The sequence below is a fragment of the Alligator sinensis genome, unplaced genomic scaffold (genome assembly GCF_000455745.1).
Source record: "Alligator sinensis unplaced genomic scaffold, ASM45574v1 scaffold970_1, whole genome shotgun sequence".
NCBI classification, from domain to species: Eukaryota; Metazoa; Chordata; order Crocodylia; family Alligatoridae; genus Alligator; species Alligator sinensis.
The window spans coordinates 1,112,883-1,139,395 of NW_005842094.1; the positions used below are offsets into that span (position 1 = coordinate 1,112,883).

Consider the following 26,513-nt stretch of genomic DNA (forward strand, 5'->3'; position numbering starts at 1 on the left):
GGCGGGCGCCTGCGGGGCCCCTGAGGGCGGCAGCGGCAGCGGCAGCGGCCTCCCCGGCCATGGCGCTGAGGGAGCTGAAAGTTTGCCTGCTGGGGGTGAGTGGCGGGCGCGGGGTCCAGGGCGGCGGGATCCGCGCTTGCTCCTCGGCCCCTCTGACCCCCTGACCTCTGACCCCTCCTCAGCCCGCCTTCGTGTGAGGTGTCAGGCCCTCCTGGGGCTGCCCAAGCCTTTTCCCCCGCAGTGCCCAGCGTGGGGCACGCGTTACCCCTGGAATAGATGGGGTGAAAGCCCCCCCTTCCCCCAACAAGGCAAAGGCCCCAAAGCGCCGCCGGGGTTTACTGGAGCTGCTGCGGTGAAAGGGGCTCTGCCTGCTCTGAAATCAAGGAGGCGTCGCCAGCTGGACTCTGTTCGCGGGCTCGGAAACAATCACGTTTTCTTTTTTTTTTTTTTTCCCTTCGGGGTTGTACTTTGAACCGAGAGTCCTCATTTTCGGGTACGTCATCTTTTTTTCCTCGGTGTTCACACCCCGGATGCAGGCGGCGGCGACCACCTCGCCCTGACCCCCCCTCAGCCCGCCTTCGTGTGAGGTGTCAGGCCCACCTGTGAAATGGTTGGGGAGCGGAGGGGACAAGGGAGGAAGAGGAGGGTGAAGAAAACTTGTCTTTTAATCCCCCCCCATGAGATGTATTTGTTTTCCTCCTCTTGAACAATGTGTCTTTAGAAAGGTTATAAACGCCATAAAACATAAGTCAGATGGTTTGAGTTCCCATCATCAGTAAGAAAAAAAATATAGATTGTTTTTTTTTTTTTAATTCATTTGTGTTGACGTGTTTGAAATACATTTTTCTTAATATCTGTTGACTTAATATTCCCTAAAGCCTTATATGTAAGGAAGGCCTAGATTACCCATCCAAAGAGTGTAAAGTGGATCGTTTCATAGATGCTCTGGTCAGAAGGGACCTCAACAGATCATCGAGTCCAACCCCCGATTGGGGTTCAAATGACCTCTTGAAGTAACAACTTTGTGAGACGTTGATTTCTAATATGTCTCCTTGAAAGTAGTCACGAGACTTGTTATCATGTTAGTATAGTTTGTTGCTGAAAACTAGTATGGATGTATGCACCTGTTACAGTACATTAAATCATTATATGGAACATTTTGTAGGGCTATAATCAACTAGGCGTCTTTTATTACTAGATGTATTGTTCAGTCTGGAAGCTGTATCTTTTGTAAGCCTTAATTGTGGTAATATTTCAAAAGCACACGTGCAATATAGTGTTAAATTGTCACGGTGGAACTTCTAAACCTCAGATCATCACCTTGAGAATTAAATGACTTCCTCCTGCATCACTTGCAGCTGTATAAAATTGTTTTTCGAAGTTACTTCAGGTATGTCATGCATGATGTTTAAGGCCTTTCATTAAGTTGGGTGCGACTGAATGAGTCAGGCTGAAATATGTAATGCTTGCAATAGTTTGACACTATTGATCTGCTTTATATGTAGGGTGTTATATCTCTTATTCATCTAAGTGTACACTTCAACCCAATGGTATGAGGCAGAAGCACTTTCTCTGTTTCCTGTATAAAAACCTCTTGCTTGAACTAGGTATTAAGAACTTTCTAGCATTACAGTGTAACTTTTGTCTTAAGAGACTTTCCAACGCAGTGGGTTTGTTTTGTTTTTTTTTAATTAATTGCACAACTATTTGTTTGAGGATACTGTGTTTTAACAGAGCTATCTTGTTTTCACTAATGAAATTGCTGTGTTTTTATTTTTTTTATTTTTTTATTTTTTATTTTTTTAAGGACACTGGTGTGGGCAAATCAAGTATTGTATGGCGATTTGTAGAAGACAGCTTCGACCCCAACATCAACCCAACAATAGGGTAAGAAACTTAAGTTATTTCAGCAACTTAAAAAGCTGGAGGAATAGATCCTTTAACCCCAGTGGCACACACAAAGCACTCCCTGCATGTGTTAGCTAGCTTGGGTAAAATGTTAAATCTATCTAGACCATGTGTCTTATTGAAGGTTTAAGATTAACATTTGAACAGAAAAAATAGGAGCCATGAACTCGGTGTTGAATCTACCACTGATTTAGGTGGCCTTGGACAAGTCATTTATGTCTTAATTATCAGCAATAAGTTATCACATTTGCATATAAATCACCAGGCCCATGAATAGCCATCCATTTCCATTAGTGTGTTAGTTGGTGGCCAGGCATGCAAAATGTCACACAGAAATAAGACATGGAAAATACATTTGAAGAACTGATTTCTATTTGTAAGTCAGATGTTAAGAATTACTATCCTGGCCCTTGCAGTTTCCATTGTTATGCAGTAGAGTAGGCTTAGAATCTTGTCCTATTTTATGAGTATGAATAAACACATGTATTCAATTGTTGATGCAGATATCAGTAACCATTTCTTCGTGGTGAGACTTAGCATGTGCATACTTCATTAAGGCACCATTCTTAAACTTCAAAAGTAACATTATAATAACTATCAGGCTATTTCAGCTTTACAACAGTAATGGTAAAAAAAAAAAAAACCCACCCCCAAAGATCTCTCTTTTGTTATCAAGGCTGGTTGAATGTTAGCAATGATTAACATTTTTGTCAACTGCATTAATATTCTTTGTCCCAGCTTCATTAACTAAATTGATATTCAATTAATATTCTCTTTATTAGACAATGTTGTGAAATTGGATAACTGCAACTAGGTAGTAAAGATCAAAAGTATGTTTTTTTTTCCTCTTGAAATGCCTAATTTTCCTTTTCTTGGTTTTAAATTACAGTGCACAAGTTTAGATTAAGTGAATGACACTGTAGAAATTGTGAGGTTTTTTTTTAATGTCCTTATTAACAAGAGCTAGATTTCAGAGCAGATGGATCATTTTTTGTCAGATGAGTGATTATGACTCTTAAGACCTGAGTGTCATGCCCACCTACAGAAGAGATTTCCCACCTGTAGGGTCATAAACTGTTGTTAAGGATCATTATCTCTCTGCCCTTCTGATTTTGCCCAAGAGAGTCTGGGAAGGGAGTCTCTCAAATTTGTTTGGTGTGTTCATTGGCCTGTACCCAGCCTATCTAAAAATCTCCTGGGGCACTGCAGTGGTTGCTTTAACTGACAACTTTCTTCCTTTGGCAAAATATATTGTATTTTTTTTAACCATAAGACAAAGCTCATCTCTGCCAATAAAAGAATTGATCAAAGACCGTCATGAATCTTACCATCAACTTCAGGGGCAGTGTTTTTTCCACTTCTCTCATATGAACATATAGCAGCATATACTTTTAAAATGCGCACCCAGTTCTTTCCAGTGGGGGAGGAGAGGATGAGAGGGTGCAAACCACTCATGATGGAAGTTGGTTATATCATTTAATGTATCACTGCAGAGTGCTCCATACTATAGCAATGAAGGTGATCTAGGGATGTACAGAGAACAGAATCGTATTTTGAATTTGGCAGTAGGATTGGGATCAAATACTTAGCCTAGCCTCTTGAAGTAACAACTCTGTGAGACATCAATTTCTAACACATCTCCTTTAAAGTAGTCTCAAGACTTGATACCATGTTGGTATAGTTTGTTGCTGAAAACTAGTATGGATGTATGCACCAGAACTTCTCCAAACAGATGTAGGAAGTTCCTATACACTGCGTACTCCAAAAAATTTAAATAAGTTCATTTTGAAACTACTGTTATGTATAGACTCTGTCTTCACTTCCTGGCTAAATTTAGGTCCGCAGAATTATTGACTGATCACAGTAAGTGGCAAAATATATACTAAATTCAAAAGTAGTTGCAGAGGACTGTATTTTACAGTAATATTTACAACCCAGTGGCTTTGTCAGTATTCTCTAAAATGTTTGAGAGACATTCTTATAATCTTCCTCCATATAGTGTCTTAGTAATCAAGTCTAACTGGCAGAAACATTCATGAAAAACTAATTTCAAAGTAACTTACACGAATAGGTACAGAAACCAGGCATGCATTCTGAGCTTTAGCATCATCAGGATAAGCACAAATTGTTCTACTAGGCTGGATCCTGAGATCTATCTAGATCATGAAGTATCTGCTTTTTTGAGCGTCTTTATGAAACTGACAATATGCCTGAAGCTCAAGCCAGGTCAGAAGATGCTAGTTGGCTGAGCGAAATCACCCAGACAATGTAGTTCTAATTCCAGAGTATCTTTTGAATACCTGGTAGCTATCTGGAACTCCAGAAATACTCATAGTTCAAAGTTCTGATGTTTTTTTTTTTAATCAGCATTTCACCTAATGAGAAACTCCCTTTTCACATTTAAATTGTGTTTACTTTCTTATCGAATTAATATGAAGGTTTACATGGAACTAGCCTTATCAAATTCAGAATATTTAGCTGACGCGCAGGTGCTTAGTAGAAGTTGGCTGTGGGAAGCTTATTACATCAGTGCTTCACATACCACACTGTCTTACAACCTTCAGTGTCTCGACTGATCTTTACAAGCTTATGTGCTTTGACTCCTAGCTTCTCAAGCGGCTGCTGCCCTGCACATAAATCATGTCAGTAACCAAGGGCATCTGAGACACATTTGTTAACTCTGCCTAGAACTGGGAATAGAGCGTTTTCAATGAAGGACATAAAACTCCATAATTCACTTCTGTGTTAACCAGCAAATTCAGACCTTAAACTTCAGGGTCGATGTAATGTGAATTAATTTATCCATTTAATTTTTATGAGTAAGTCTTTGTAATCTTAATAAACTTTCCTCCAGCAATATGTAAGCGTATGTCTAAACTCTGTCAACAGAACATTTTAAAAAGCTGTTCCCCATATCACTGATGTAACTAGAGTTAAAGGTAAGGCTTGATTTTTTTTTTAAGCCATCTTTCCTAGTTTTTTCTTTGTCAAAACAAAGCCATATTACAGTAAAGCTAATTATGATAATGAATGAAGGCCAGAAATGGGTTTTTCATAAAGACAGAATTCCCATTTTTAATAATAAACTACTTTACATTTAGATTAAATAAGTTATTTTTCACTTTCGAATTTACTTTATATAATAACGAGCATAAAAATGGACTTCTGTAGCTTTTTTTCTTCTACATTAGCACAGTTGCAGATCTGCAGTGGTTGGGTTATGACCACTTAAAACCTAACTTTTTCCGTGGAATCTCTCAAAATGAATCTTGGTAGCATTAAAATTAATTTAGGTTCAGTAAAATCAGTTTCTTATAAAACACTGAGCTCAAACTGGTATTACGCTATGGCTGAATATTTAAAATCCAGAATTAGTTAATGTCTGTTGCATGAGAATTCATACTTTACACTAAGCTTTAACATACTAATGCATGCCTCTAAATAAAAATGGTTCTGCTACTTGCCTTTTCTGAAAAAACTGAGTAAACCATGGTCAGATGACTGACTGAAATAACAAAGTTTCAAGGTAATATTGAGATGTGAGGCTTTTCTTAGAAATAAGCTTAAAAAGATAAAATCTGACTTATTCATAAGCCTGATTAGTAGCGACGCTGATAATATTGCCTGATACTTCGGATTGTACAACGCTGTTTAAAGTTGCTTGTATGTTTCCAGAGTTTAACCACTTGGACTAAAAATTGTAATGGCAGGTATCTGCTTTAGGCTGAATGTTTTTTGTAAAATTTGAGCCGGAATGATTCAGTACAGGGTTGTAGGGGGAAATATAATATTTTGCTCAGGTTTAAAAAAATTGCAATAACATAATAGTTGTGATGTTCCATACTTTGGAAACCGAGCATGAAGTTTGTTAGAGGGACATCCATTGGGTTGAGGATGTCATTTTTGTTGCTGTGATAAACTGCCCAAATTTGGCAAAATTATGCCGTTTGAAAACTTGCGCTTATCACATGACCAGTAACATTTCCAGAGATTTGGTCTTGAACAGGCTTGAGCCAGTTGGCTCACAAAGTTGATACAGTTATTGCAGATGGTCCAGTGCAGAACAACTGAGGCAAAGCTGGACATTCCCTGAAATGGCAACGTTTTATGCCGAGGTAGGCAACCTTTTTTGGCTGCAGGTCCTCTAACCTCTGGGACAGAGATGAGTGGGCAGTCGCATGTTCAGGATTCTTCCACTACCACCTGTTGTCGCTGCAGTGGCACAGAGAGTGCCCACAGCATTGAAACATGACATCCTCAGGCTGGATCCAAAGGGTGTGATGGCCGTAGGTTGCCAACCCCCGCTTTATGTGATCACATGCTATCTTGTTTTGAGCCCATGCCTTGTTCAGTACTCGGGATGGACAATGCTTACTTAATCAAAAGCTAATCAATATTTTGTCTTAGCCTCATGGTTCATTGTGTGGACCTGTACTGTGTTTACTAGATGCTGTTCAACTTCTGCTCTAAGGATGATATTATTTATCTCCCAATAGACATTTCTGTAGCACTTATCATCTCACATGCACAAATTTGCTGTCATAATATACAAGACTTTGGCTAGTGGACCACTAACTTCAATGGGTCTCTACCCTTGTGTATGTCTTGAATTCTGCACAAAGCTCATAGCAGGAATCGGGCCTTTATTTTTCATGCTAAATGTTTAAAAAGAAAAAAATATTTGTGTCTGACACCTTATCAAGGTCCATTTGCTTTAATAGTGAGTTACCAAAGACCTTTACCTAATAAGCTTTCTCATCAGGCTATCTGAAGGCAGCTTCACATGTCTTGCAGACTTTGTAGTTCATATTGTGTATTTGAGTCCCTAGCTCCTGTCTGCCTTGATTTCTAAGTATTCAGTATTCGAAAAGGTTAAAAATAAGTTTAAACCATTAACAGAACACACAAGCTACAAAAAGAATAATTAAAAAAACAAAACCCTGTTGGTTAGAGGTACGCCGATACATTGGTCCAATATCAGATTGGCACCAATATAAAGAAAATTAATTGTATCAGAAATTGGCCTGATGTGGCCAATAATTTGCCTGATTAAATGCCTGTGCAGAACATAGTCCTGCAGCTTGGAGAGCTCTGTGCAGCTGGTAAGCCTCTTGTGGTGGAAGGGGAGGGAGAGGGGAAGGGGCATAGGTGGGCAGATCAACGCCCCCCACAGTGAGGGAGGGAGTGTGGGACAGGAGCTGTGGCAGCCAGGCCCAGCCCCTGCTGGGAAGAGCCCTGCGCAGCCGTGGTCCCAGCCCCACAGCTTTAGCCCACCCTGCCCCACCCCACCCCATGCAGATCCAGGGGCACATGCCTGCCCTCCCGGGGTGCACACAGCACCCCAGTTGGGCGTTGCCTGCCCCAGCCCCACTCCCTCCCTCACCACAGGGGCCTTGATCTCCACCCCCCCACACACCCCTTCCCTCCTCCCTCCCCTTCCACCACAACAGACGTCCCAGCTGCACGCAACTGTATCTCAGATTGGATCAGTATCAGCTGATATGCCTCCTTAAAAATTGGCTATCTGCAGAGCAGGCCCTGGGGGTGTGCGGGGGCTGGGCAGTGGCAAGCAGCTGGAGCAGGGGGGGAGGGGGGGGGCAGGGTGGTGAGCGGCCAGAGCACAGAGCCAGCAGCTGCAGCAGAGCTTGTACAGCAATGTCTGTGGGGCCCTCCAACATGCAGGGCCTGGGGCAGTTGCCCTGATTCGCCTCCACCCCAGAGATGGCCCTGGCTGTCGGTATTGGCCCCCAAAATCTCTATCAGTGCACCCCTACTGTTGGTCTCTTAGTTTGCATCACTCAACGTAATGTTTCTGCTGAAAGAGCAGATGACACTGAAAACTTATAGGAGTGTTGAGAACTGTTTCACATTTCCAGCATTAGGTTTCAGGAGTTATACCCTACCCCTGCAGGAGATGTTTAGATTCCTCACAGAGCAGCAAAGTAGGAAATTCTCCTAAAATAATGTTGTTTAATATGCTTGGGTGGTGGCACTAGAGGGGTCCCATACACACAATGCAGTGCTTTATGAAACTATAATGCATTTTCTGGGAATGGCAGGGATTTACAGACATCAAGATACACTGATAGGAAAGTGCGCTTGAGGGCTTCGCTCTCCACTGCTTTATTCCCATAACCTCATCAAAATTCAATGGGAAAGTTAGCAGGGACTTCTCTGTATTTTGTGTCCACTCTGTGCTACTCCCTAGTGAGAGAGCAATAAATGAAACTGGTTGGCGACTAAGATTTTGAAGAGGCTAGTACAGTAATGAAGGGCTCCCATATGGACTGCCTGCAATATCTCCTTTAATTTCTATATGTATTTAGGGGTGTTTTGTGTATCTTGTGGTGGAGTGCGCGATATGAAAAATGCTGTCTTCTGTGGCAGCGCATCCCTACATCTCCTATAGCTTCATTAGGAAGCTAGGGAGGAAGGTGGTGCAGGTTCGTTTACCAGACTTCTCCCCTCTATGTTCTGGCATACTAAATTGGGTGAATTCCATCCTCTGTATAGGTTACTAGTCTCACCTTTCGGGCCTGCTGCTTGGAATGAATTTCAGCCTGAAAAGCACTTCTTTTTAAAAAATAGAGGAAAATGTTGTTATATATTAATATACCATGTTGTTATATATTAATATACCATGAAGATATATATTGTTTGGCATTTTATATATATAAAAAAGGAGCTGTGTATTTAAACTATATTTTACTTATATTTGTATTCTGAAAACCTTGAACTTCTCAGAGCATCCTTTATGACCAAGACTGTGCAGTACCAAAATGAGCTGCATAAATTCCTAATCTGGGATACAGCTGGACAGGAGCGAGTAAGTAGAGATGTTGTTTTCCATCATTTTGGAGGATTCAGTGTCATCTGATTCTGCTAGTTATTTATGTTAACGTTTGTTTTCTTGCCTGATTCTTTCACAGTACTTCGGAGACAAATCTGCGTGGATTCTAATGGAATGAGTTACCTTTCATTTTGATTTACTGTCTTTCCTAGGGAAAGTAATTTATATAATATAGGGTATTTTCATATTTTCTAACATCTTTATAGAAGTGGAAAGCTTACTGAGACTGCACCTGGGTCTGGAGCACAATTTTGGACAAAATACTATACAAAGAATAGTTACAAGCTAGAAGGGTACTAAAGAGGAAACCAAAGATAAGGACAGTGTAAAAAACAAGTTTCTGTTCGAAGGGACATTGCCAATAGGAAAGCAAACTGGGGGTTTTTGCAAGCCTAAAGGTAATAGCTTGCTTTCTTGAAAGCATTTTTACTTGCTTTTAAATATTGATTTATAGTATCTTTCACCAGCAAAACTCCTGGCATATGATAATTATAAAATGAAATGTATGAGCCCAGTTTCATTGTACAAAGCGAGACTTTAATTCTATGAATTTATGCACTTTACTGATGTGAGCAGTCCAGTTCAATTCAATGCTTGGAACTGTTTAATAAGTACAAATTACGTGGATATTTAAGTACTGATAAGGTTGGTACTTAAATGTTCACACCTTGGATTTCAAACTGCATTACTAGTAAAAAGTAAAACTGACTTTTAAACATACCTTGTTTCTAATTTAATAGTGCAGGTGCCTATGTCAGGAAGACTTTTTTTTTCTTAAATAAAAGAACAAACTTTAATAATCTTTTTAGGAATTTTATCTGAAGAAGGGTACAGCTTTGAGAGCATGCAACAAAACTATTCAAAAGGGTAGCTGATTTAAAACAAAGCCTCACAAACTCAAGTTAAAAAGGAGGTTGAAAAGAAGTGTCTTTGTGTTGCAAATAACTTTGTTATTTACGGACTACAGGCGGTAGAAAAGAAGGTGTAGCTATGAGTGTGTTGTCTCAGATAAAACTTTGGACTCTGCAAGGGTAAATGCAAGAGAGAGTTGGTCTTAAATTGACACCCCTCTGCGCTTTCAAATGTTTATGTATGAGCCTTTCCTGAGAAGTGAAATGTGAATTGCTAGACTGGTGTTCTTTTGCATAATGTTTTATAAACATGTCTGAAACCATTTGGCAAAGGACTTCCATTATGTATTGGAGTTCCATTCTGTTCATTTTAATCATGTTTGCAAGCAGTGGAAGAATGTACTACGCTTCATCCAAATTACAGCAGTCTGTGAGCAAGCATGTCTGTAAATGACTGGCAATTGCTACTGTGAGCTTGTGTCAAGTGCATGTTTCCTCTTTTCCGTCTTAAGCCTGGCACGACACTTTATTTTTTCTGTGCAAGTTATATGACATTTTAGTGGGGTGGAAGAAAGACGGACATTATCTCCCACCTCTTGACTAAGTTGCAAATTCTGTAGACTACTTCTTCCATACTCCTGAAGTGTAAAGGGTCACTTTGGCAGCAAGATACATTTGGGGACAATAGGAAAGAAGAAACAAGGCTCTGACACTTTAAAAGGGGATCCGAATATCTCTTCAGTTATGTCCTTTCCTACACTTCCATCAAAAGTACTCCTGACAGCTATAGCTATTGCTCCTATAAGCTTACCAATCACCAGGGATCCTGGTTTTCTCTGTTTAAAAAGCACACATTCTCGGATTAACCCCCACCCCATCTGCATTTTTCCAGGATTAAAATTAAACACCATGATGGGGGGGTGCATCAGTTGAATGCAATGTTTTATTGATGCTTACAATTTTAAAGCAATTTGGAAGCCTACTAGTGCTTCCATCATTATAATAAAATAAATTCTAAATACCTATGTATTTTTGGTATTTGATTTTAGTTTTTAATCATAGAAAATCAGAGCTCCCCCTGTCCCCTTCAGTCCTCAGGATTAGATATGGCTGCAGCTGTCTTCCCTCTCCCACCACCCCTCTCCCTCACCCTCTTTGTGGCACTGAACAGCCCTGATATGCTGGTGCCCTGCCCGTGCCATTGTCCCTCCCCCCAGCCCTGCCAATGCCCCTCACTCATGATCCCCTCTTCCCCCTCCCCTCCCAGCCCTACCAGAGGGGGACCTGAGCTGCCAGGCCTACAGGGTCTGCATCCCCCTGCTCCCCAACCAGTGGCACCCAAACCCCAGCTGCTGCCCATGGGAGCAGAGGATGTGGGCAGCCTCCATGGTTCAGTAGGTGGGACCCAGTGCAGGAGGGTGGAGAGGCTGAGTGCCGGAAGCACTGCGCCAGCCGTGCCCAGTGGCAATGGTTGCATGGAGTTATGCCCCCCACTGCTGCCAGGTAGGCAGGGGACACCTCGCCATGGCAGCATGGCCAACGTGAAGCTCCCAGCAGCAGCAGCAAACTTCCCACCCTGCTCTGTCCTCCTGCAACAGGTTCTACCCCCTGGGCCACAGAAGCCCTGCGGGGAGGGCAGCAGAGCGGGGAGCCCTGAGCCCACCGTGTTTTTCCTTAACGGAGAAAATTCACATTTTTTCCATGGCAAACGGAAAACCCTGATCCCTGCTGATCTCTCACATCCCCTCCCCCCCCCGCCCCTTGCTTTTGCTATGCACACATTAGGGATAAGAAAAGTAGAATTCCCTTATGAACTCTAATTCTGCCTTTTCAAATGATCAATAAGACCAGCTTGACTTCTTAATTAAAAAAATAGGTTGTGCTCCTTCTATGTCTAATATGTACTAGTTCATAGTCCACTTCACAGTTTGCCATGAATTGTCTATATTCATCTGTGGAGAGCAAGTGATGTTCTAATGCTATTGAAGGCTATGGTAAAACTTGTATTAACTTTCATAGAGCAGGGATTTTGCTCCCAATTTCTCCCCCCACCTACCTGTCAACAGCTCATTCTAGAACTGTTTCTTATGGCTTCATAATTTCTTGGAGCTGAAATGCAAAAGATATTAATTAGTTAGGTGGTCACCAGCTGGTCATCACCAAATTTGATTACTCCATCTCTCCTGGTGATAGTTTCCATTCCAGTCATCATTCTGATGGTAGCTTTCATTTGGATCACTCTCCCTTAAACCTAACACTTCATATGCTCAAGTGCCAAAAGCAACTGTGGGGTGTTTTTTTTCATTGCCTATGGACAGTACAACATTTCTTTCTGCCACTTTCAGAGTTTCAGCCTTGTTATCTAACCCCTCTGTTGACAAATTCTCATGATTATGTTGACTCTTGCTGGCAATTCTACGTTAGGGTTCAAATCAGAATTGCCCTGCAGGGCAAGAAAACTAGAGTTTTTGAACCGACAGCAAAAAGAAAATTGAATTTTTCTGGTAACATCTGTTTTGGTAAAGAGGAAATGTATTCTATCCTCTGACTGTTCTTAGGTGGAAAAAAGTATCTAAGTGTTAGCAGACAGGAAATGAGGGTAATGCAAGATTTGCAAATGAATTAGGGTATTACCCAGTATAAATAGGAATAAAAAAGCCAGGTTGTCAACTAATCAAAGTAGTGGTTTACCAAATATGTTTCTCCTTGCATCTTAAATACTTATTTCCACCCCCCTTCCCCTTGTATTACACTTCTCTAAGATGTGCTTACTGCACTCCCATAATCTCTCTTCTCACCCATGAACTTTGTATACAAGCTTATTCTCAAAACAATTTTGTAAGCCAGGTGTAAATGCACTGGATTTTTAAGGATTTATTGAAATGCTGTCAACTGAATTATGTTAACCAAAAAATAAATTGGCATTTTATTAGAAGCAACAAAGTCTTTGTGAAAAGCCATGCTTTCTTTATAATTTTATTTTTTCATGGCCTTATTGCAAAGTATGCATATGTCAATATAGAAGTTTCATAAATCAAAAATTGCATTTAAGTCTCAGTTAATTATTTTGTTCCTCTCCTGATACTTCTCAGTGTTTAAATTAGTTGCCTATTTCTAATCTATCAGTTTTTTAGAAACGTAGTATTAAAATTCTTCTAATGTATTGAGAAAGTGCCAGTCACATTCTTTAGACCATTATGATCTCTTACGAATTCAAAAAGGCATATTCTTATGAACATGTTGGAGTTATCTTTATATTATAGGCAAACATACACCAAGCATTCCAAAATTCACAATCTTGAGAATTAATAGCAACTATAAGGTAATTGTGAGACTTCTGCTGTTTTTTCTTTTTGATAGGTATTCAACATTTGTTGTTGAAGAGATGCACTTGAAAAAAACAGAAGCATCTGTTCAGTTTTGTGTTTTCATGAATCTCTTACACTGGTTCTATGGGTTTTTGGGGTCTTGACTCAGTTTTTTAACCCTTCGCTATCAGTAGCATATGCTATTTTTCTTTAACTTAGTTTCTATTTACTTTCACAAAGAATAAAAGTATTCCATTCTGACCAGCCTTCTTCTTCCCCAGTGTTCAGAATTAGATACTCATGCTGAAATCTGTACCTAATGTAAAAATCTATAGATCCTTTTTTGAATCTGGGGCTTTAATCTGGACTGAAAAATTTCATTAATTGCTTTGTTACAGTGGAATGTGTCAGTAGTATCAACATACATTTGCCAAATTGTCCTCCTTATCTAACTGTGCTTCACAGGAAACTTGTTGCTTGCAGCCAGCCTATTTAAATGTAAAAATAAGTTTTCTATGAGAGTAGTAGCAACTTGATTAATTGGTCACTGACCTACGTGGTCTCAGGCCTAGTGTCAAGCCATTCTGTTTTCATCTTGCAGTTCCGTGCTTTAGCACCAATGTACTATCGAGGGTCAGCAGCAGCTATCATAGTTTATGACATCACAAAAGAGGTAAGAAGATGTAGTTTGTAACATCATTTTACGAACTTTCGCTTGTTTTTAAATGAGGAGATCCTGACTCTTAATTTCCTCTCCCTTTCTGATATCAGGAAACTTTCGCAACTTTGAAGAACTGGGTGAAAGAGCTTCGACAACATGGACCACCAAACATTGTTGTAGCCATTGCAGGAAATAAATGTGACCTTAATGATGTAAGGTAAATAACTACTGACAGTTCAGTGCTGGTTTAACATCTGGTTTAAACTACCAGTACTAAGTATTTGTTAATTTTAAAAATTTCAGGAATATTAGGAGACTTTGAGGGATGTACTGTCATTTCAATATGCAAGGTCTTTAAACTAGAGCATTTTGTAAAAGGCTCGTAATATCTGACTGCTGTATCATATCCTTTTAGCAAATACTGGTCCTACCAGACAAGGGTTCAGTGGATTTTTGTCAACACCCAAACTCAGATGCCTTTTTATTGCACCAGAATATAAAACACAGTGGGCATGGATCTGAGGGAAGTGGATCTGGAGGTGTTGGCCAAGAAGGCCTCAGGAAGGGTTCTAGCAGTAGTTATGCTCTTGAGATGGTTTGAACCCATTGCTGAAGTCTCAGTTAATAAAGCCAAACCTAGAAAAGAGATGAGTTTAGATTCTTGTTTTCTGGACAGGTAGGGAAAAGTACCTGCTCTCACACCCACCTTTATTTAGTACCTGCAGAACACACATTTTCAAAATGTTAGATTTTGTTTTTTGCTGGGGATGACTATTTTAAACCTCAGCGTACACATTTAGTTTCAGAACAGATAAATGTGAAGACTTGTCTGAGGAGTTCATCTTTGGCTAAAATTGGAGGTGGGAGAGAAGGAGAATGTTGAAACTATATTTGCAAATTATACTGAGCATGAACAGCAAGTTTTCATTCTTTTGGGAGACTGAACCTATATGTGCCTGGAGCGTTCTAGGTCTGATCTAAGGACTCAGAAAAGATACTTAATTCTAACAAGGAGTGGGTTTAGACAGTTGATTGCAAAAATAATGAGTCAGTAATACATTTATGTAACAGTAAAAGTTCCACCATTCAGTTTTGCAGTATCAGGGAATTTAAAGTCAACATGAACATATGTAGTAATTTCTGCATGTGTTTGTTAAATGTGAGGCTTGGAATTCATATCAGAAATGTGGAACTGGCTAAGATTCCTTTGGGGAAACTCTTCCTGTCCTGCCTCTGTTGATCTGTACAATCTAAACTTTTTATTATCCTTTACATTTTAATGCGTTTCACTTTAATTTACATTTCAGCAGAGATTCTGTGCAGTGTAGCATCGTGCATAGCTTGTTAGTAGCTTTGGGGTTCCTGTTGCTTAAGTGGATAGTGTAAGTAACACCCACAGTTTTATAGACAGTGGGCACATCTACACGTGCTGTTAATGCACTGTAAGCTTACTGCGTAGTAAAACAGCTTACTGCATAGTAAAACTGTGCAGTAAGTTGTTGGTTTTTTTTTTTTTTTTTTTTTTTTTTTTTTTTTTTTTTTTTTTTTTTTTTTTTTTCCCTGGGAGCATATCTATATGTGCACCTGTCGGGAGCAAATTTTGCTTTTGATGGGAGCAGTTCAGTCCAGGGCTACTCCTGTCCTGTTCTGTCCCCCTACAACAGCCAGGGGGAGCTCCAAGCTTCCCTGGGTGCCAGCTTCAGGCTGGCAGGGAGCACCCAGTTCAGGCCTAGGCTCTGGGAGAACAGGGGGAGCTGTTTCGGGTCTGGGGCAGCTTCCTCCCAGTCCTGTGTCCTGATCTGCTGGGAAATTTACCCCTCCCCCACCAGCCGTTTCCCAACCCTGGGAACAGCTGCTGGGGGAGAAGACGGTTTCCTATTCCCCTACTGCCTAGGCTGACCAGGAGCAATTTGCTCTGTCAGCTGTCTACACATACACTGCTGCACAGTAGCTACTGCACGGTTAATCTACCTGTATCTACAAGTAGTAGCCAACCATGCAGTAGACTAATCTACTGCATAGTAAATGCTCTGCATGTGTAAACAGTGAAATTTTGCTGCACAATAGATTAGACTACTGCACAGTAAAGCACCTTGTGTAGATGTGCCAAGTGTCTTTTTTTTTTTTTTTTAGTAAAACACCTCCTGATGGCCAACCACAGATTAGCACTCAGAAGCTATTTCATTCACATTTCTTAGATGAAATGTGGTAGCAGTGGTTTACTTCATATTATGATGCTGCCTACTTAACAAAATACCATAAACAAGTGTTAAGTGACTACATAAAAAAAAAAATAGAGGAATTGGTCCTTCTATGAGTAATGTGGTTCAAAGCAGTAGATGCAAAATTACTTGCTGAATTTTCTATTAATGTAATGATTATAGTTGCTTAATCTGTTTCCTAAAATTAAGAAAATGTCTTTTTTTTTTTATTCACAATGTTTTGTTTTCTTTTTTTAGGGAAGTCATGGAAAAAGATGCTAAAGACTATGCAGATTCCATCCATGCAATATTTGTAGAGACCAGTGCAAAAAATGCAATAAACATAAATGAACTCTTTATAGAAATTAGTAAGTATTTCTGTAATTAAAATCTGTGGTTTTATTTTTCTCTAAGGGATGCCAAAGCAGAAAGTTAGATTGCTGTATTCAGTCTATAATTCTGCTGCCAAGAGTATCTTGGCTTCATGTTTGTCACCAGTGGATAGGGATTCAAGAATGCAAGATGAGCTGCTAGTTTCATGTCATTTTATAACCTCTAACGGCTTCTGCTCAGAGATTCTAAACCCATTATAATCACCCACTCTGCTGGATAAATAGCAAGCAGGGCTCTGCTGTTAGAAGTCAGTGTCATCTTACTGTATCTGTTGTTGAATGTTTGAATTTAGTACTTCAAGGTCACTGAAGGATGAGTGAAGGAAACGGCATAGGAGAGATCAAAACCTGTATAAGACGTGTCACAACCTACATGCACATGAAAGGGGAAGTTTTGGAAAACACAACATAACGGTTTTAAAAATGCATTGCAATCCTCATTTGGATTAGTTAATGGATTAGCAGTTGCACACTTATCACATGCTTATTATCATATTTTCTCATATACATCATACCCATAATATAATATGCACCTTTGTTCTTGAAAGACAGAATGAAGAGAAAATATTTTGTAAGCGTATACTAATTCTTGAGACTAACTTGCTATAAATGTCTCTCTCCTTCCCTCCACCCTCTTCATAGGTCGTAGAATTCCATCAACTGATACCAACCCCCAATCTAGCAGTAAAGGTTTCAAACTTAGAAGACAGCCATCAGTGACAAAACGCAGCTGTTGTTGACTGATCCTTTAAGAAATCAGACTTGTTTATACAGTAGGTGGTCTTGGAAGTTGATAGTTCATGTTGGGTACATACTGCTGGTCTTAAATTCTTATCTGCCTGATGTTCGTGGACCAGTTCATCTGACATCTATAGGCTTGCAGAAGAGACTACAATCATGATAATGTCAGCCTGTTTACTTACAACACATAATATCTCATGTATTAAAAGGGAATCCATCGTCATATGTATGGCCTTGCTTGAAATGAATTTCAGTATGTGGATGGTAGGACTGAAATACTTAATAGTTTATAATCAAGACTTTGTAATGCTTTCTAAAAAGGGAAATGAGCACTTTTTGTGGGTCTTTGGGAATGGGAGCAGCAGTGAAGTTTAAAATTTAGTCATAAGGCAATTCTGCTTTCCTTTGCCGTTGTTTTAAATGTAATTATAGCTAATCCAAAGTATGAGACAGTTGCTATTAGACCACTACAGAATAAGTTACTAAAAAAGGGTAATGAAGAAACAGTCCCTCCAGTCCCCAAATCCCAATTTGCACTTTTTATTTAATGATATTGTAGGATATTAAAAAAATAAGCAAACAACAGATTTTAAACCACAGACAATCTTACCTTTTCATGCTGACTTAATCACTTAAACATTAATATGTTGTTTATAGGCAACTTTTGTTTAAAATAAAGCAAACTTAGGTGAAACTCTAAACCATAACTGACTGATAACGGATGCTGTCAAGAGTTCTGTTAAGACTTAAGGATTATAGGGAAAGCTTTTAATTGCTTAGCACGTGTAAAATGTTAATACTATATTTATGAGACCACTGTCTAAAGTATTATAAATTATGTAAAAGCAGTCAAGAAATCAGTTTCCTTTCCTCCTTCCATTCTTCACTCATGGATAGGGTCCTGAGAATCTCCAGCTAGTCTATCCTTGCCTGTGAGGTCTTGTACCCCAGTCAGTGACCTCTTCCAAAGGAAAGCTGCCTATCCCTCTCTTCTGACCACAGCTGAATTTCTCCTTGATAAGGCCAGTTGAGATTGCCATTGGTGCAGCAGAAGACCTGCCCATCGGGCAACTTGTACCTGCAGTGCACCCAGACCCTGCTGGCTTGTAAGCAAAAAATGCAAACAGGGAACCAAATCAAGTCATGCATGGTAGCGTAGATCGTTACCTCTTGGCTCCTGGGCCTTGCCCAACCCTTATTTTTGTTTTAAGAATATCAGCTTTTAGCTTATGTTGTGGTGTTTTAGTACATTTTGTATTAAGCTATGAATTGACAATACCCTATTATGCTATTTTCATTATTTATTTTTAGATTCCTGCCAGCTGTGGTAGGAAACATCTCTCTCTTGAGAGAGAACATTTTAATAAACTCAAATATGTAAAATACTTTTTTTAGATTTTAATATTAATCTTAAAGCCATTTTTATGATATTTGTTCTTAATTTTTGATTTGGCATTCTACCATCCCAGTTATTTGGGCTGAAGAAAATTTAGAAAGAATATATAGGTAATGAAACAGCTTATTTCAGACTAAGTTGTTATTTCAGAGCCCTGTTTCAAAGCTATTCTTAAATAAAACAGTTGAATTCTAACAGTGATATAAAGCATATTCTGAATGCAATTAATAGGCTTTAATGAATTGTGGGGACTTTTAGGTGCACATCTGTTTGTAATTGTATAGATATGCTGTTTGCTTTTGCAAATAAGATTTTTGTGCATGCAAATCATGTTGCATGCATATAAATCGTAGCTGGTTTGAAGCCCCTGCAGAAAAAAATGGCCCAAATGGAACATTACAATAAAGACAAAACTATGTTCTTATGTGCAGCATTCACATCTAATACATAATATGGCTGAAATCTTTGCAACATTAGAACCAAATATGCAAGTATAGACTTTAGTTACAATGTTATATCATATCTTTTACAAAACTTTAAAAAATGTTACTACTATGCTGGGTAACCTTGTTCTTTGGGCCTGATTATTTTTTAAGCAGTTAAACTAATGTGTGTAATTATATACCTAATAATTATAATAATAACTACTTGAAGTATTTGCACAGCAGCAGTCACAAAACTGCCTAATTTGTTTGAAAATCTTGCCCTAACATCCTTCAGTTAAGAAATTGTGTAGATGTGGTTATCCACTTAAGCTCGTATACAAACCATATTGATCTCGGAGCAAGTCCAAATGGTTGTCAAACATTGTATTCTTCTGTGACTTGTGCAATTTTTGTAGTGGAGATCTGTCTTTCAGAGCAACAGAAAACTGTTCTGGGGAGGTTTCACATGTTTGTCAGCTTCAGATCATCATTGTGTAATGTGTCTTTCATAATCTTATGTTGTTTTAACCCCCCCCGCCATCATAAACCTTAAACTATCTTCTTTTAGTTGCAAGTAATTGCTATTTTTTCAGCTTCTGTATGAAGAGAGATTTCGTACATACTGCAGCAGGGTCTCTCCAGTCTCCTCTTCCTATAGTTTCTGTGTATCATGCTTCTGCCAGCAAGCTGTTGGAATTGGCAGAACTTCAGAAAATTCCTCTCTCCCAATTCTACACCAGTGCTGCTGATAGACATGGAGGAAAGAAAAAACACACTTTACCAGAAGAAGCGGCGCATTAGTTCAACCCGGCTCTGTAACATCTGAATCAGCATCTGGTTCAATCATCTATTACAGGGGTTATCAACCAGGGGTACACGTACCCCTGGGGGTACCTTGAAAAGGTTCCGGGGGTACGCAGAGACGGGCAGGGACAGAGCGCCACCACCCTGTGCCGCTGCCTCACCAGAGTAGGGCTGGGGCGAGGCAAAAGCAGGGCCATACAGATGCCATGCTGCAGCTGCTCCGCTACTTGCCATCCCCCTTCCCCCAGGGGTACACTTATTAAAAAAGGTTGAAAACCCCATATCTATTAGATAAGTGATTCTCAAACTTTTTTTTTCATGGACCACTTGAAAATTGCTAAAGGTCTTGGCAGACCACTTAATAAACTTTTTTTTGTTCTACATATCAAAGCACACAACTCGTTTTTTAATATCAGTTGTCTTACCTTTCTGATGCGGCGGATGTGCCTGTTTTTTGAGCAAAGTTCTGGGAAGTTGGGTGTAATGTTTGGTAGCTTTAGCCATAAGTCACCTTTCTATGGACCACCTGAATGGAGCTCACGGACCAGTGGTGGTCCACAGACCACAATTTGAGAACCTCTGTATTAGATGAAAGTGCCAGAAAAGCTCCACTGAAGCACCCAATCTATACAGACGTTGGCTGAGCTGTGTCAAACTAACACAATGCATCTTCTGGATATGTGCTGGGCTCAGTACAGGAGCGCACAGAGTTTAAAGTTAAGTACCATTTCTTGTGGGGATTTTTTTAATGTCTGTAAGCAGCCCAAGGCATTAGGTGCTTTACTGTCTTTCATACAATTTTATCCTTTGCCTTGGATTTTAGCAGGCTTATAGATACAGCATTTGAGGATAAGAGTGTTATTGCAAATCTGGCAAGTTTCCAGATGCTGATCATGTGGGGGGGGAAATATCAAATCAAGAGCATTTTTCAGGCAAGCTAGCAAATCAAGGAGCTTCAAATACATTCATAATCTAAATTATCACTTCATTGTCCTATGAATTAAAAATGCAGGTATAAGCTTGTAAGCTTCCTAGTCAAACCAGTTTCCTTATTACTGTGCCTGTTTAATACATGCATTACTTTAAAAAAAAATGAGCGTTTGAATGTAGGTTTGTTTGGGGTTTTTGGTTTGTTTGTTGTGGGGGGGAGCGGAGGAGATTGTAGCTTTATCACCTTGGACAGGAAATATCTGTCCCTTTTGAGTCATCTCACTTTGAGTCTCACACCATTGCACAAGGAAAATATGTCAGACCAAGTTAATCTTTTATAGAAGTGTTTTAGATTAAGCTACTCATTAGGACCATGCTTGTTTGAAATGTCAGAACACAGAATGCTGAAATGTAAGTTCTTTGATCCTAAAGAAAGCTTTGTTATTCCCTTTGCCATATCTGGAGGCTGGAATACAAATAGAATTACCATCTCCTTAGGAACAGAGACATGTATGTAGTTCACTGTTTACTTGATACAGAGCCAAGTGGTTTTCTTGCAAATTCCATTATATCAGTTTCTCTCATCAAGCCATCCGCATTCAGATATGCTGTACTACGTTTGGCTGCTGCTACTTATACTTTGCCCTCAACCAGCTTCTCTGCTAATTTCTTCAAAGGTTGGCCTTTTTACAGAGAACTAAAGGACAGGTCTTTGGAGGTGATAAGCATCAACTCTTCCAGCTCACTGTCTAACAACACTTTTTTTTTTTTTCCCCCTCTGAAGTTTGGAGTTAAGGAGATCAGCACTTTTCAAGAATAGCCTTGTAGGGTTTTCTCTCTCCAGACTGTGAACCAGACTTGCTCGTTTTTCAAAATGTACTTTGTACAAACTAAAGAAAAGTAGCTTGACTTAAGCAGTTGTTGCCTGGATATGCACGCTCCCAAATGCACAAGATTTTTGCTCCTCATTACAACGAGCTGATGTAAGTCCTCAATATATGAGTAGAAATTGCTTCTTGCTGTATATAGCATTACCACATGTTATGTACATGTTGACTGGGTTCCATTAAACCTTTAATGGAATAACTCTTATCAGTTTGCTTCAGCAGAAGGCAGAAACTTGGAGGGGAGGCCAAATTGAAAATTTTCTTAGCAAGTTGGAGTTGGAATTCTCTTGAGATATAAAGCAACTGTTGATGCCAAGAAGTTAAGGTTCCTAAGATATTTGCTAAAATTTATTAGAAAAACACCTCTTTTTTTTTTTTTTCGGAAATCAACTGCTTGTCTTGCCTTTCTTCAGCTTTAAATCAATGTAGGCCTTTGCTTCTCTTGAAGTTAGTTGAGGCTAAATTGTTTGCATGAAGTGTTCCAGGATAAGACATTTGACAGAAATCTTAGGCAAAACAAAAATCTTGATGTGAAATTGGATGTACATAACACCAAAAAATGTTCCTATAAGGCTATTTAATGTGAATGTTTTACTTACCTTGAGAGGGACTAGCTGCAGGAAAAGTTAAAATGTCCCTCTAGAGTTTTGGAAATCAAATCCTTTAAATGGAGCAAGAGAATGGTCATTCATTGTTCACTGTCCAGCTCATCAGGAAGAAGCCATCCTTTGTATATGCTAAACCCTTCCCTTTAGTTGCAGAAAATAATTATTCAGGTTGAATATCTGTATTCCATGAAGATGTTAAGTCTAAACTTCCTTATTTAACATTACCAGTAAGGAACACTGTATAAAATATTTAAGATTTTGAAGGGGCAAAGAAACCTAATTGATGTTGTTTGGATGGCTTCTCTTCTTGGTGAAACTGTCCATAGTGCTCCGTTGAGAAACATGATGTTCTATTTTTCATGTGTTGGATCAGCAATCTGCATGGACTATCTTAGGAATTGCTAATTTACAGGAGTGAGACTGTCTGTCTGTACTGCTTGGACTGCTACTCCTTTAGTAAATCTATCTTATAAATAGCAATAACTAAACAAGTATAAAAAATCAAAGGAAATATTAAAAAATTACAAGAGTATGGATTGTTTACTGGTTTATTGTTACCTACATCATTCCTGACTATCTTATTTGTTCAAATAATTTCAGGGTTCCTTTCTAAGCTATTGGAAGCTTTAAAAAACCAGTTCATTAGTCATCCCAAGACCAGAAATCCAGAAATGAGAACTAAACAGATATATGTATACTCTTAGTATCCTGAAATTGCCAAGAGTAGGCTTTCTTCATGCATTTTTATGCAGCTGTAGTTACTTGCTGAAAATGAGAATTATAGCTGTTTGTAGATGTTTTAAAAAAACGTGCTTTACTGGGAGAAGCAGCATGTTACTTTGACCTGGCTCTGCAGCATATGTATAGATCAGGTGCTTCTGTGGGGATTTTTGGCACTCTTATCTAATATCACTATTGGACAAAAGTACCAAAAAAACCCCATTGAAGCACCTGATCTATACAGATTTGGGGTGAGCCAGGTCCAACTAGTGCAATACCTCTTCTGGGCATGTGCTGGGCTCAGCGCGCTCAAGTAAAGCACCGCTTTTTTACATCTACAAGCAGCCAATGTGTCTAAAACCAAACTACTTAGAAACTCAGCATAAAACTCTACAGAAAACTGACAGAATGTTCCTACCACATCCCCGGCTATACGTTTTATTAAACAAGAAGAAAACCTTATTGCATGCAGAAATGAGCTGTTGGCATGTAATGTCATTGGATATTGAAGGTAGAAATAAAAACATGGCTTCTAGATGAAAGACCTGTTATGTCAGCTGCTCTCTTGCTGGCAAAAGAATGATGGCAGATGCCCTGTCAAGTGGCTCCAACCTGCAGAAAGAACCAAGTTTGAAACAGTGATTTTTCTGTTTCTTTTCTTGGCTAACAACTGGGTGCCAACATTTTTCAGGTCCTCAGTTACCAATGCTTATTTCAGAAAAATGCCTTCTGATCCTTTGGATCTTTGAAAAAAATCAATGCAGATATTTCCAGCTGGAAACAAAAGTGCCAGATTTGGTTATCCTGTTTTGACCCTCCCAAACTTTGTCCAGGGTCTCCGATTGACCATCCTCTCCGAGATTTCCTAAGAGATCTAGAAATCTAAAAGTAGAAAGCTTTAATCTGAAACCCTTGCTTGAAATGCAGGCTTTTAGAAGACTAATGGTAGATCCCATAATGTGAGGGCAATGTAGGGTTTGATTTCCCAAATCTTAGATTGTGAATCTAGGGTCAGGTTTTTCAAGAGAGCTCAGTCTCCGTGTAGGTACCCAGTTATGGAGTGGTCACATTCTTGGAAAATTCTCTGGAATAGTATGCCCTTGAATTCTGAGTATTACTGAAAATGGCAGTGGTGCCAGAACTTGTAGCAAGGCTAGAACTATCTAATAAAAAAAACAATAAAATTTTGACTAGGCTTCAGGTTGACTGTATCTTTACATGTGAAATGGGTGGCTGCATTGTATCCCTCTGCACCTGTTGAATCCTCCACAAAAGGGGAATGATAAATGACTCTTCTTCCCAAACAATTGCTGGATTTGGCACCCTCCCCAAAGGAGCAATCCTGACTTCCTTGTTATGTCATCCAAGAACTTGGCAGTGGGAGTCTTATATTTCTGAATCAAAGCTTACTTCATGTATTGTGGCAAAGTAACCAACTGCCTCTCAATCTATGTAAAGGTATTTCTTTTTATTATAGCCTGTTGAATTTCTTTGTTTCGTTCCTTTTTTGCATATGTACAATTTGACTCTCTCCTAGCATTAGATATAAGCCCCACTTTTCTCTCTGTCCAGTCGCTGCCTTAACTTTATTTTTCCCGTCATACTCTATTCAGTTGTTGCTTGTGAACACACTGTATCCCCTCTTTGTCCGTGCCTTGTTTAGTTACTCATTCTATGATTTGCATGTCCTATGTTATTAAGCTAATTCTGATTCCCTGACAGCTTGTTCTGTGCTTCCTGACTGGATTCAGATTGGAAGAGGTAACAAGTCTTTTTTCCTTTGTTCTCAAGATTCTTACAAGCATCTGCCATTACAGCAAATATTTGTAAACCAAATGGTAACTTGTTAATACAGCCTTGTGGAACAGTCATGAAAACATAGCAGGCAAGATGCATCCACTACATCATACCAGGGTGATGACAAAAGCCTAATGAATTATTCACCTGGGTTGACTTGACTTTTGCTAGGTTCAGTTAAGACTTCAAGAATAGGAGATTTAACTCCATTTAATACAGGGTATCGAGGCTGAGATATTGAACTTGGGCTCTGTGCTCACTGAAACAGTGATAGAAATGGAATAAAAACCTAGGCGGAATTTTTTTTTCTATTTTGGCATTTTTTTCTCTCTACTTAAAAATGGAGAAAAATCATTCCATGTCTCTTAATTTTTTAGCTTAAAAATAAATTATGGCATTTAAGTTCCAGTGATTTAGGCACAAATGTAATAATCTTGATAAACATATAGCTCTTGCAATGTAACAAGTATTTGTCTGCATTTAAAAAAAAGTAAAAAAATTAACCTTTGTACCAGCAATTCTAGTTCTTCTTAAGTTCTGCCTTCTAAAATACTATATTGGGTTAATTTGGTGCAAAGGTTAAAAGGTCGGTGCCTTCTTAATATAGCATCTGTTAAAATAAAACTTAAGCCGCTCACAGTTACAGAAGCATTTATAACACTGTATACCGCACAGAGTTACAACCATTACTTCATTGCATGAAATGTAGCCTGTTTACTAGTGATAAAATATTGTAATGATGAATTGCCAAGCTTATGAATGTTCTGAGACTTGATTTTTTTTTTTCTTCTTTTTTTACAGTCGTCTCTTGGGCTGGTCCTGAGAGTGTACACAGTATGTCTGTATTGTTGGTTTGTAGATGCTGATGAGGAAAACTAGACTTATGATTTCTCTCTCTTGTTTGAATTGTTACATTCCCCACATAGCACATAATCTGCAAACAAAGATATTTTGTTGAGCATATTGTAAACTGCTTTGTTTCAGCTTAAGCCTTCATAACCAACTTTTTTAGTGTAATAACATGCTGAATCACTACCAGGTTGATGTATTGTGCAAAAAAGGTGTAAACATTTTATTAATAAAAATGCTTTGTTTATAAATGTGATTGCTTTATTTCTTCAATATTTCTCTAACTGTCCCAGTCTTCAAAAATAATAGGTATGCGTCAAGGTACAATGTGCAGGAAAAGAGTTATAGGAAATACCTCAAGACGGGGAAAGCCATAAGTAACGCTTTGAATATCTAATTTCTAGAAACAATCTGGCACCTCTCATTTATCGGTCAGAAGTAGAAGGCTTCCTGGCACGGGTGCACGTAGGAACAAACAAGACGTGCTTGTGGAAAAGGGAAAAGACAAATGGCAAAGATGAAAATATGCAGCTTCTGTCTAATGTTCACTTGTAAACTAACTTTTAGGAAACTGCAGCTCATCAACTCCAGGACGTGACAAACTTCTGCCAGTGTTAGGCTGTTAAATGGGTTGCTTGTAATGTATTTTTCCAGGCAGACTCTCAGGAGTATTGTTTGGGTTGGGCTGTTCATTTTGACTGGATAGAGTAGGCTTTTTAAAATAGTTTTATATCATTTTGGGAGGAGTGGGGAACCCCACCCCTTTCATGTATGAAATATTAGCTACTGAACCTCTAATTCACACCCAGTTCCTCAATGCATAGTTTAACTGCATCAAGTAATATGGTGATTGCAGGACAAGGTTGTGCATCTTGTGGGCCCTGTTCAGATCAAATTTGCCTCTAGAGCTTTGGAGTCTGTAAACTGTCATGTTTGGATGTATAAGTTAGAGAAGGTGTAAAATCAATGTGATGTAAAGGGACAAGGAAAGCTAATTTCCCAGGAATAGTTCTTGTCCACATGGGTATAAGATCTGGGTTTAGAAATGAGACTACTTGCTTCTGTGTACACAATCAGTGACCGTATACCTAACTCGCACATTTGAGTGCAGTTGTGCACACACCAGTCATTCATGCATACTGTTTCCTGATGGGCTTGTATTGTGGTAGTTAAGTGAACATCACA

The 26,513-nt window shown here is 39.2% G+C and overlaps 1 protein-coding gene and 1 long non-coding RNA gene across 4 annotated transcripts; one reads left to right on the plus strand and one right to left on the minus strand.

The window, feature by feature from the left end:
* The first annotated feature begins 10 nt into the window (after positions 1–10).
* Positions 11–25,577, plus strand: RAB22A (RAB22A, member RAS oncogene family). 3 transcript variants are annotated; one of them, XM_025204705.1, is made up of 8 exons: positions 11–95; positions 1,808–1,887; positions 8,653–8,734; positions 13,519–13,590; positions 13,689–13,795; positions 16,038–16,147; positions 16,814–16,944; positions 24,474–25,577. In XM_025204705.1, the coding sequence occupies exons 1-7, from the start codon at positions 60–62 to the stop codon at positions 16,909–16,911; spliced, it is 585 nt and encodes a 194-aa protein (XP_025060490.1). In that variant the 5' UTR covers positions 11–59; the 3' UTR covers positions 16,912–16,944; positions 24,474–25,577. The 3 variants fall into 3 exon arrangements, with proteins under 3 accessions (XP_025060490.1, XP_025060492.1, XP_006024142.1); XM_025204707.1 differs by having other exon boundaries at positions 25,281–25,577; XM_006024080.2 differs by lacking the exon at positions 24,474–25,577 and having other exon boundaries at positions 16,814–17,760.
* On the minus strand, positions 21,721–24,474 carry LOC112550389. Its single transcript, XR_003094206.1, has 2 exons — positions 22,914–24,474; positions 21,721–22,806 (listed from the first exon to the last, which is right to left on the minus strand). It is a non-coding gene; the product is annotated as an uncharacterized LOC112550389 (long non-coding RNA).
* Positions 25,578–26,513: the final 936 nt, after the last annotated feature.

What these genes read in the sequence shown, in the direction of transcription:
- RAB22A (XM_025204705.1), top strand. Translation starts at nt 60, where the DNA reads ATGGCGCTGAGGGAGCTGAAAGTTTGCCTGCTGGGG. An exon ending in TGTGACCTTAATGATGTAAG is followed by an intron (nt 13,796 to 16,037) that starts GTAAATAACTAC and finishes TTCTTTTTTTAG; the next exon opens with GGAAGTCATGGAAAAAGATG. An exon ending in TGAACTCTTTATAGAAATTA is followed by an intron (nt 16,148 to 16,813) that starts GTAAGTATTTCT and finishes CCCTCTTCATAG; the next exon opens with GTCGTAGAATTCCATCAACT.